The 12189-nt window shown below is 30.0% G+C and overlaps 1 protein-coding gene across 1 annotated transcript; it reads left to right on the forward strand.

The window, feature by feature from the left end:
• The first annotated feature begins 354 nt into the window (after positions 1 to 354).
• Positions 355 to 11490, forward strand: LOC108781396 (high affinity cationic amino acid transporter 1). The gene is made up of 13 exons (XM_018549351.1): positions 355 to 473; positions 539 to 658; positions 1219 to 1397; positions 4945 to 5188; positions 6528 to 6812; positions 7023 to 7127; positions 8197 to 8575; positions 8852 to 8991; positions 9088 to 9190; positions 9782 to 9930; positions 10010 to 10176; positions 11180 to 11288; positions 11364 to 11490. Exons 1-13 carry the CDS (start codon positions 416 to 418, stop codon positions 11465 to 11467), a joined length of 2142 nt encoding a protein of 713 aa, XP_018404853.1. The 5' UTR covers positions 355 to 415; the 3' UTR covers positions 11468 to 11490.
• The last annotated feature ends 699 nt before the right edge of the window (positions 11491 to 12189 follow it).

The following is a 12189-nucleotide window of genomic DNA, read 5'->3' on the forward strand; positions in this document are numbered from 1 at the left end:
ATGTGCAATTGCACTTTGCAGAATGAAGAGTTTATTAGATGCGATGGCGCCAGTTGTATGAGCGACGTCTTTTAACAGTAATGGATTAATACAACCAATTGCCCCGAGAAGGCACGAAATAATTTCACCGTGTTCAATTTAACGCGACGTTACAAGCGTTGGTTTACAAAAATATTAATGATACTAAATTACGTTTAATTACTTGTTAACAATTAATAATCCGCTATTGAATCAGCGCGACGTTTCAAGTTTGAAGGCCTCCTGAAGTCCTGTGAGGCTTCCTTTGCTGACCCTTCTACGATACGTCGTTGATGCACCGACTCATCAGCTGCGCTTAAAGTGGTTGTTAAAGTGGCTCGCGTCGCGTCTCGATTGCTGTCCCGCGATAAGTCGTGCCCGCGCTATCTCTCCCGAGATGCCGAATTTTACGAAGTGGCATTTCACGCTAATCATTATCACCTGCGTGTCGCTCGGTAAGTGATCGAAATCCCAAAATCGCCCTCCCTTCGTTTCTTCGAACGATATTTTTGTGCCGTAGGCCACGCCCTGGAGTGTTACGTTTGTACGGATCAGGAGGGCAATCGAGATAAATGCCTGAACACCATCAGAACCTGCGAACCGGGACACGATATTTGCCTTACGGAGATTAAATGGGGCAGTAAGTGAACGCATTTCTCCACCTCGCGTTCTCTCATGTTTTTGAGGTTATGTACGGCGTCGTTTATGCCTCGACCGTATATTATCAGTTTTCCAATTTATAAATCAATCGCTATCATTTAATCGTTCTTTACTAAAGATGATAAGAACATATTTAATTAAATACTTTGATATCGATATCTCTTAGATGGGAGAAAGCCTGAGCACTTTGTTTCAATTATGAAAGTGTGATACTTTAATTGAAAAAAGATAACCTAGTTAAAGAATTATATTTATTTGATTGGATACCTCAATGATAAAGCAGTGCACATATAATAATTCTTTTTAGCCGAACTTGCACTTCATTCTTCTTCTTTTCTCCATTGGAGTGAAAAGAGAAGAGATGAACTGTGCAAAAAGTTCAGCTAAAAAGAACAAACCTATTATTCTTAGGTCTGTTCTTTTTAGCCAAATTTTTTGCACGTTTTATCTTTTCTTTCCTTCAACGAAGAGAAAAGCAAGAAATATGAATGCGAGAAGTTTATATAGAAAGAACAAAGTTAATGAGTCTGATGATTACAGGTACACCATACTGGTCCCAGGGGGCTAAGAAACAATTTTATGTTTCTAAAAGATGTGCCTCCAAAAAAGATTGTGAGAAATTGCAGCGCGATAATATGCCTGATTGTACTCATATCTGGTATCAGGACTGGAAGTGTTCTTCTTGTTGTGGAGGCGATAGGTGCAACTACTATGTTATTGTAAGTATAAAATTTTTGATTGTTAATTCGAAAAAAATACAATGTAAGTACTTAATTTTTTATTTCAGTCTGGTGAAAATAAAAGGAAAGTACATAGTGGAATACTTGCCATAACAGTCTTAATTTCCTTGTTGGGTGCATCAAGATTTCAATGACAGAAGTTCTGTAGAAATGTGATTAGCTAACATTTTAGTCAGCTGATAAATTGATCGATCAATCTCATTGCAGACTGAATACATAAAAATGCCTTTTTAAATGTAATAATTAATGCAAGATAATTTTACAATTGTACACGCAAGTTTACAATTTTTTTAGATGTATGAATGCATTATATTTTAAATTGATCTTATATATTTTACAAAGCTACCGAGATACAAGATGTCTCGGAATATTGCATTAGTAACTTATGCACTACTAATGTTATGATTACTAACTATGTATGAAGATATATATACGTATCATATATGTACATGAAGATATTTGCACGATATACTATCATTTAATCATTTCAGAAATTTTTATTGCAATTTTAAATTTGTATAATGTATATAAAACTGTATTATACAACATATATCCGTCCACTTCAAATAATATTCTGTTATGAATTATATTTATATATATATATATATATATATGTATGTGTGTGTATGTATGTATGATTTATGTATTTTTTATAGATATTTTTATTTGTTTCATATACATATTATATATATAGTCCGTCCATTTTACAATAAAATTATATTTACAACTTACAATTGAATTTTGAAGGAAAATTACAATTTTATGGAAATATGCGAATATTTGCAAAAATAGAATAGGTTAAATGTATTTAAATTGCATTTGTTATTAAACCTTTTTTTCCAAGCTTGCAGAAATACTTCGAGGGAAATGTTCGGGGATATCGACATATCTTCTTTACAATCGTATTATCACACGTGCGTAGAGAATAATCGGTATCTTGTTCAGCGATAAGCAGAGTAAAGAGAATAGTTACATTCGTAAAAACAATTTCAAGATCGTATGCAATATAACTGACAGTATCGCTCAGGTATGATTGCACAGTAACTGCGCCGAAACAGTCGTGCGTACATCTGATAAAATTCAGTAGTCTCCGACCAAGATACACGTCGTACTTACTGTAAGTTTATCTACTAAAAGAACTGTGTGTTACGTATCAAAAAACATGATTGTGCTAATTCTTGAAAAACGTTTATATTAAATTGTTTGTGATGACAAATTTCGGGTGTATCAAACGTTATGTGTATTTACAATAAAATTCGTTGCCATTTTTTGCATTCACGATTTAAACAAGCAACGTTGTCTCATATACAACTATTATCATATACATATATTACTATTCGCGATTTTATTCATTTATATAAATAAAAATGTTAAGTTAAAGTAATTTAATTTATTTTATAAGTTAATTTTGTATATATTTAATTCATTCGAGATTAATTTTACAACAATTGTAAAGGACTTATACCTAAATATTAATTCAATTCTTAATTTAAATTTAACTAAGGAATAATTGAATCGTTCTTCATAAATACTTGTAAGAGAAACTTACAATTAGACAAGAAGTATATCCATTAATCATTTTTATAATAAAATATAATAAAATATCTTTTTAATTGTAAACAAAAACTTTGCAATTTTTTGCTATATAAATAATATATTTTATAGTAATAGTAAAGTTATCCCAATTTTAAATCACAAAGATCAGGGACAGATACATAAATCGATGTGCATATGATACATAAATCGATCATGCAATACATCCGAGCGTGATACTTTAAAAACAAAAAAGTAACGTAACAATAAAGTATTATTTAGTCCAGCATAAAGTCCATTGTACGAAGTTTTATAGCAAGTATCACTGTTTTCTACGTATTTAGCACGAATATTTATATCTATGATAACTTAAAGATTATGTATCAATAACGTATTACGAAAAGGTGAAGCTTGTCGTTTATTACGTACACAGTAGATACGATAGATTGTGCTTTCTGTATCAAACAATTAACATACTGACAACCATATAATGGTCTTCCATTGAAGCTACCGCTACGTACGAACCTACTACATATATATGTATATATGTATACGTACAACTGATAAATATCGCACATAAACAAAATAATATGTTCGCTGACGAATAAGAATTCCTTATTTATCATGAATACGTACATTGAAAAAAGGTTATACCAACAGCATTATTTTATCGAAAATAATTTTATTAATAACACAAATAAAACAAATAAGTGTCATACTCTGGTTTTAATAAAATTTTATTTATGTCACATTAATATAATTATTGAATTGATAAGATTATAGTTTTAATTAAAATAATATTGTTAACAGTATATATATTATATAACATCATTTTTTTTTTCGATATAACAATAATGTTAATTTATTTGTTTTCTTCTAGTTTATACACTTGCGATTCATTATCCCGTATCGCGACAGCAAAGTGCTAACTAATTCCACTATAATGATAGGATTAATAAATAATTAATATATACTTCGATTAGGTTCTGTTGAAAGGAAATTAGAGTTCCTTAATCTCGATCCAAGTTATTCGTATATTTAATTTTTGGTCGGTATGATCGCTTCATATCATCGTATTTTTAGAACCTATCAGATTTTAATTTAAAAAAATTCAATCACACGTGATTATGCATAATTAATACATCTTTAATACATAATTATGCGTAACGGTAACATGCGATTGGTTTATTTTTAATTACAATCTGACAGAGATTCCACAAAAAGTGCAATTATATGAAATGATCAATGATGAAATCTAATAGTAGCCAAAAATTAAATATAGAAATGAATCGAATCGAGATGAAAAACTTTAATTACCTTCTTGGAAACATTTAAGACAACTGAAGGATGAGATGGCGACGTTGATATTCGTATTGAAGTGTTGATGGTTAACCGTAATAAATATAGATAGGAAATTACTTGTATAAATGCCCTTCTACGAATCGGCGAGACAATTCGGCCAATTAAATGAGAAGAAGCGTCGAAGAAGAAGCGGCACATCGCACATCGTCGCGTGATTTATATATAGGCATTTTAATTACGTCTTCTTAGTCGCGCGCTGACTGTTCAACGAATAGTTCATAGAATTTGTTTTTAACGTTCTTGTACTTCTTCGTAAAAATGGATTTCGCTTTGACAAAACTTATCGTGGTAAGTGGTCTATTATTTCGCAAATTGCGCCGACCACGTGTAGGTACTTCAATTTTACTAGTCGTATTTGGAGAAGCATTGGTGCTAACCAGAAGACGTATTTGGAACGATATAAATAAACTATAAAAAATAATTTTTTTATTTACTGAATTAGTTTATATTTTATTAAGAAGGTAATCAATAAACATCAGTGTACATCGATACGAAATAATTTTAACTTGGTATTTTTTTAAATCTTGAGTTTGCTGAAAAATTAATTATGATATTCCCAAAATTTTCTATTAATTTCAAGAGTACTTTGGTTCATTTAAATTACTAATTGTGTGTATATATTTTTGTTTAGTTGTATAAAATGAAGTGGAAATTACGTGATTTATACAAGGCATTTAGTCGCAGAAAAGTGATAGACATCACTGAAGAAAGTACCTTGGCGAAAGTCTTGTCAACTCTTGATCTCACAGCTTTAGGAATTGGCTCTACTCTGGGAGTAGGTGCATACATTTTGGCAGGATCTGTCGCAAAAACACATGCTGGCCCTGCAGTGGTCGTTTCATTCGCCATCGCCGCAATAGCATCAATGTTCGCAGGTACGTGTATCATATCGATAAAGAGGACCATTCGGAAAAATATTATCGATTTCTTTCTCGTATTATGAAATATTTGATTAAAACATAATTTTGAATACATTTTCAAAAAATTTAATTCTTAAATTTGACAACGAAACGTATAAGAAACTAGAAATTAAATATTGAGTCAAATAATAGACGTGTGGTCTGTATATCTTCCAGTCTTTTAATCTTGCTGTTACTCGAGCAGATCTTAGTCATGGCGACATAGATACGCAAACTGTGCAGTTTACGATAACAAAATTGTTCGAGGCGTTGCTTCGAGGCGTGAAAAACGAGATATATTTATTTCATTCGAGAATTTCATTACCTGATTTTATGATACCTAGAAAAGAAATCGATATGAAGATAAAGTTAAGACAATGTTTACGGTTAATCGTTTTCTGTATATGACAAATAATGATTTATAATGATAACTGAGCTGAGTGAACTGAGATGATTAATAGATGCCTCACAAACATTGTAAACATACTTGTTTATTGAAGCGGTATTTTTTGATTATTTTTATTAAAATCAATTTTAGTATATGGTATATGTATTATATATAAAATAGAACTTGCTGATCCGCGTTAAATTAATAATTAGTAAAAACTACAATAAGATTGTTAATGCTTACATTTATCATTTATAAAAAATTTCTCTGAAATTATTTTGTTATTCTGTCTTCAATTTTATAGTAGCTAGATATGATAAATTTTTTATTCATACTAATAGATTTTCTAAAGAGATTATAGCTATTTATAGCTATAATCATAATCCTGAGTTTATAACTTCGTACGTTCGAACGGACGATAATTATGCACATAAAAAGTCTGTAAAATTAACAAAATTATGATAAATAGAGAAAAAATATTTATTTATTTTGGCAAAAGGACGATTGCAGATGTACAGAAAGGAGCATCTAAAACAAGATTTTTTCAAAAACTGAGCCCGACAGTCAAAAATATTTCAAAAGTTGTATGATTTGGAAGAACAATGATAAAATCAATTTTTGAAAAACGTAATTTTTTTTAAATTTTACATAAAGGTTATTACCATTTTTTATTATTGCTTTACATAATATAATTCTTTTAATTACTCTGTATATAAAGATAGAGTAGAGTTATCAAAACTAAATAATTTATGAGATATTTTATATTTTATTTTAAGATATAAATATATATTGAAAAATAAATGTAAAAAATATGTCGATAGCTATTGATTTTTCGATGATTTTATTTTAATATATATTTTTTATATAACATGCGAAGGAGCATATATTTTCGCAGTAATATTTCTAAATCTTGTGATGTCTTTTTAGGTCTCTGTTACGCCGAATTCGGCGCACGAGTACCTCGCGCAGGATCAGCGTATATTTACAGCTACGTGACAATAGGCGAGTTTGTGGCATTTCTTATGGGCTGGACCTTGATTTTGGAGTATGTGATTGGCTCGGCTAGTGTGGTACGTGCTCTCAGCACGTATGTCGACGTACTCTTCAATGACAGCATGAGAAACTCCTTCGAATCGGTGATGCCTATCAATGTTGACAGTTTATCGTCATATCCGGATTTTTTTGCGCTTGGCGTCACTTTGATTTTCTCAGGTGATAAAAAAAAATTTTTTTTTTTCAATTAATCTAATCAATCTCGTATGTTTTTGGTAAATAAAATAGTCCTGATAGAATTATGTGAAACACATATCTTTTCTCGTAACATAAATATGCACAAATTCTACAATATTAATTCATTAATTTGTTACACAATTGCTTGATAGTAATGAAAACATCGAAAGCAGTCTATAATTCCCTTTTCAGCCGCTCTTGCTTTCGGAGCCAAGGAATCTTCGATGGTGAATAATATATTCACTTTAGTGAATCTGTCTGTTGTACTTTTCGTCATAATTGCTGGTTCTTTGAAAGGTAAATACCCTTTCAATATGATTCCGTTTTGTGTTTTACGTCGAATTAATAATCAGCTTGTTAATTATTTGTAAGCTCTTTCAAATCTTATATAATCTCTTTTAATAATGTAATTTGTAACTCTTTTTACTGCAAATTATGTAATTTATATTATTAATTTATGTTAATTATAATACTATTGATAATAATATATTATAAACATGAGTAAAAAAATTATTTACAAATTTATGAATTAAGATAATATTTATACGGTCGAAACGAAAATTTGCTACAAACGTCAAATCTCAAACGGCTTTACAAAAAATTTTGTTTCCAACTTTCTAATATAAAAGCTTAAGTTTTTTCCTACAAAATTATTTTTTTAAAATATTACTAAACTTTTTTGTTACACTAGATTAATGGATCAAATAAGAGAAGCATTTCGATTAGTTGTAACTTTATTATCGTTAAAAATCATCGTTCCGCAATTCAGAAAACATACTTTGCTTTATTGAATGGCATATAATTGCCAAATTTTACGATAGTACAGCCTCCTGTAAGGGGGGGGGGGGGAGGAACCAACGTATACACTTTATAACGTAGAAATAAGACATTATTCCTTTAAATCTTTTTTCCCCTCCTTTTTGCAAAAGGGCGCACGACTTCCACACGAGGCGATTTTTACTCTCCCCCCTCCTCTGTTTAAAGAGTGTACAACTTCCATACGCGAAGCGACTTTTATTTTACCTATTTCCTACTTGAGGAGTACACGATTTCTACGCAAAATTATCACACCACTCTTCTCCCCTCTATGAGTGCACAAAAGTGGGGTAGATCTTGGAGGGTTAATATATCAATCTCTTGAAAGTGATTTATAGCGATCTATGTAACGGTAATGCATAGGTGGTATATAACTTTGCTTAAACATTTTTGAAGGCGAAAATCGATTTAAGGGCAATTATTTGACGCCATTTAGAGTATTTCTGCCAAAATTCATTTCGTATGCATATAAATATATATTTATATATGTCTTTTATATATGTGGGTGCATATTATACAAATGCAACATAAAATTTGCAACGATTTACAGCTGACATTAATAACTGGAAAACGGAACCCAGTTGCACCGACACAGACTGCCAATTCGGAAACGGAGGATTTATGCCTTACGGTATATCAGGCGTTATAACAGGCGCAGCTGCATGTTTCTATGGATTCATCGGTTTTGATTGCGTGGCCACCACGGGAGAAGAAGCTAAGAATCCGCAACGGTCCATTCCTATTGCAATCGTCGCCTCACTAACGATCGTCTTCCTTGCATACTTCGGTGTTTCCGTAGTGCTCACTACCGTGCTACCGTACTACAAACAAGATTCCGAGGCGCCATTCCCGCATATGTTTAATGTTATAGGATGGGAATGGGCCAAATGGTTCGTGACAATCGGAGCGATTAGCGGACTATGCGCTAGGTAATATCGTTTACAATTGTATTAATTTAAAAGAAAAATAGATTTTTTAATAAAAAATAAATTAGTAAATAATTTTCGCATACTGATCTTACAGATGGATTTGATGTAGATGTAATTCTTTTTTTAATTTATTCGATTAAAAAAATTGTTTTAATTTATAAACATTTTTTCGTATTTCATTAATTTAGTAGAATTATAATTTATCTAATTAAAGGGTCTCTTATTAAAATAATATAATAAATACATATTTTTTCTGTTATTGACTAATTATTTTAGTCTGTTAGGTTCGATGTTTCCGCTGCCGCGAGTGATTTACGCCATGGCTTCTGATGGACTGGTCTTCAAATGGATGGGCAATATAAATTCTCGATTCCAAACTCCTATTATGGGTACGCTTTCCGCTGGGCTACTTACAGGTTTGTAATAATAATTATTTCAAACAATTATTTAATTTATACGTGAGACTATTTTATCGCATAACTAATTATATAATCATTTAATGACATTTACAGGCATTCTAGCAACGATATTTGAACTCGATCCACTAGTGAAAATGATGAGTATCTGCACGCTTCTTACATATTCAATTGTTGCATCTTGCGTACTTATTCTACGGTAAATTTGAATTTATAACTTAATTAATTTTAATTAGATTCCGCTCATTTTTTTTGCAATGCAAAGTATAAAGAAATTCAATCTAAATTGAGCAGTAATAAGATGTTTTTATAAAATAAATTTAAAGTTTACAATGTTAGTACAGCATAAATATAAAAATATATAAAGAATATAATATAAAAAAAATAATATAATGATATCGAACGTTTCGGAACTCACGGGTCCTTCCTCAACTTCTTAAAGATGTTACAAAGTCATAGAGATGATAATCTTACGGTCTAAGCGACATGATGTGGTACAAATTGTTTTGAATAAATTGATTCTCCTGTTTTTTGTAGGTGAGGAAATTGTGCAATAAAATGTATGAAAACAGGAGTATCTTTACGTATTCGTCTGATTCCGTTAGGCTCAAGTGTTACAAAATTAATTAATTTTGTTTAAATATGGTTGTAGTTAAATTGATTTTTTTTAGAATTGAAGTTGAAAATACGTCAATAAATTTAGTTGGATTGATAATGAGATTAAAATTATTGAACAGATTAATATCGACGATAAAATCGTTTTTGTTGATAACAAATATATTTTTTGTAGATACGAGGAAAGCGAAGCATACAAGAAGAAAGGCGACCATAATCCACGGACTTTCGCATTTATCGCAAAACAATTGATAAGTGCAAACAAATTGAATCATTCTACAAAACTCACAGCGCAGATTGTTACTGTTCTAGTATGCTGTTATGGTAAGACTTATTATTATTTTAATGAACGCTGATCATCTCGTGATCTCACATGTCTCATAAATTATTAAACTTTTTGCAGTTCTTCTTTGTATCTGTACTGCCGCATTATTATCGATACATATGACAGAAATCATCGCAGGAAAAGTCACTTTCATAGTGCCACTTGTAATTTTAGTTATGGCACTCGTGATCACCCTCAGTTTTATTTATTTCCAACCAGTCTCTGACAAGAAACTCGCATTTTCGGTATATATGTTTTTATTGTTACAATTTCTTTGTTAGTATTGTCTTGTTAATTCTTAATTCGCGACATTAATATAGGAACATTAGATTTTATTTATTGCTATTATTATTGAATACCATAATACATTAAGGGGATTTTGAAATCATCAATGTGTGCTTCGTACATATGATATAATAACACGTATAATGACGTATCGATGTGTCGTGAGTGTATTGTAAATCACATGTAAGTCGATAAAATAATGATTCTATTCGATCGTCTTGGACCAGCATCCCTTTGAGCATACTATATTAATATTGCTAAGGGATACTAACCCGTGTGAAGCTGGCCCCCAATATTAAGAAGTCGATTTTTTTCTTCATGCATTCGTTTGCTCATCGTTTGCTCACGGATGAGCTAACGAAAATTCCAACTGAGCATTCATGAGCAAACGATGAGCAAACGAATGCATGAAGAAAAAAAATCGATTTTTTAATATTGAAGGGCTAGCTTCACACGAGTGGGATACTATCCAATCAATACTCAACGAGTTTGATGAAACTTTGCTATAAAAATATCCTTAAAATGAAAAGAATAATGCCACTTTTATCAGCAATCGTTAACGCGACAGATTGTATCTAAGCCATATGGGTTGCAATCTGATAGGTACTATTAACATTTCATGTTATTTTTTAATATTGTTTCTTAGCATTGACGATTATCAATAGAATTGGTAATATTACTCTTTATTTTGAGACTACTTTCATTAGCACAAATTTCATTAAAATTTAGATATATTAATTAGGTAGTTTTGTTTCTTATGTAAGGGTACCTCTAAGATTTTCATTTCTCATTGAATTGTTAATTTTTATTCTATTTTTTATTTTGATTATGAATATTTTCTTTGTAAAAAAACTATGGCAAAATGAATAAGAAAAATGAATAATAACATTGCGAATTAATGGCATGTTAGAAAACAATAATTTATGAAATAGTTCTTGTTTTTCTATTAAATGTTTTTGTCAGGTGCCGTTTGTACCGTTTTTGCCGGGATTCAGTATTCTTATTAATATTTATCTTATGATGACGTTGGATAAAGACACGTGGATACGATTCTCCGTATGGATGGCAATTGGTAAGTGTATTATAAGATGAATATAAATGTATGCATTAATATGTAATAATTGATTGTTTTAATGTGTTACTACAGGCTTGGGCGTATATTTCCTATATGGTATGTGGCACAGTCATATTCGACAAAAGAAATTGTCAACCAATAATGACAAAAACGCTGTCTTTTCCCATATTACATAATAAATTAAAATACTATAATAATGTCCTGGATTATTTTAATTTATTATGACTTATCGGAAAATTCAATAAATTTTTAAAATAATAAAGAGTACGAGTATTACATTTATAATGCTTGGAAGGTATCCATTATGATTTGACGCAATTGTAAAATATAAAAAGTATTATAATTTGTCCCTATTTTATATTTTAGAATATCACATTGATGTATAAGATATAGCAATAATTTTAATCATTTTAATTACTAAATTTATACTTTTTGCTATAATATAATTGCTATATATACTTTACTATGATCTACGTTTTCTAATAAAACTTTGCTTAATTTCCACAGAAAATCAAAATCTTCCAAATATTATTAATGTAAAATAATAGTTTCACACATATCAACATCTCTTTATGAAATTGATAACGATGAGAAAAAATATAGTACATGTAAATTCTATGAATTTTATATTTAAAAAATTGAAAGAAATAATTATATGCACTTATGTATACATACACACACACACACACACATATATATATATATGTATATGTGTGTGTATAATATATATACATATTAACAATTTAATAATTATATGATATTTAAATGCTTATTATATTACATATTAGATGTTTAATTTTTATACAATACAGATATGTAATAAATAATTTAAGTAAAGTAAAAACATTTTATATTTATTATATTGTTTGTGCTCTATTTCTTACAAAATTACTTGTTT

The sequence above is a fragment of the Cyphomyrmex costatus genome, unplaced genomic scaffold, assembly GCF_001594065.2.
Source record: "Cyphomyrmex costatus isolate MS0001 unplaced genomic scaffold, Ccosl1.0 scaffold123, whole genome shotgun sequence".
In the NCBI taxonomy this organism is placed as follows: domain Eukaryota; kingdom Metazoa; phylum Arthropoda; class Insecta; order Hymenoptera; family Formicidae; genus Cyphomyrmex; species Cyphomyrmex costatus.

What these genes read in the sequence shown, in the direction of transcription:
- LOC108781396 (XM_018549351.1), top strand. Translation starts at nt 416, where the DNA reads ATGCCGAATTTTACGAAGTGGCATTTCACGCTAATCATTATCACCTGC. An exon ending in AATAGCATCAATGTTCGCAG is followed by an intron (nt 5,189 to 6,527) that starts GTACGTGTATCA and finishes ATGTCTTTTTAG; the next exon opens with GTCTCTGTTACGCCGAATTC. An exon ending in AATTGCTGGTTCTTTGAAAG is followed by an intron (nt 7,128 to 8,196) that starts GTAAATACCCTT and finishes AACGATTTACAG; the next exon opens with CTGACATTAATAACTGGAAA.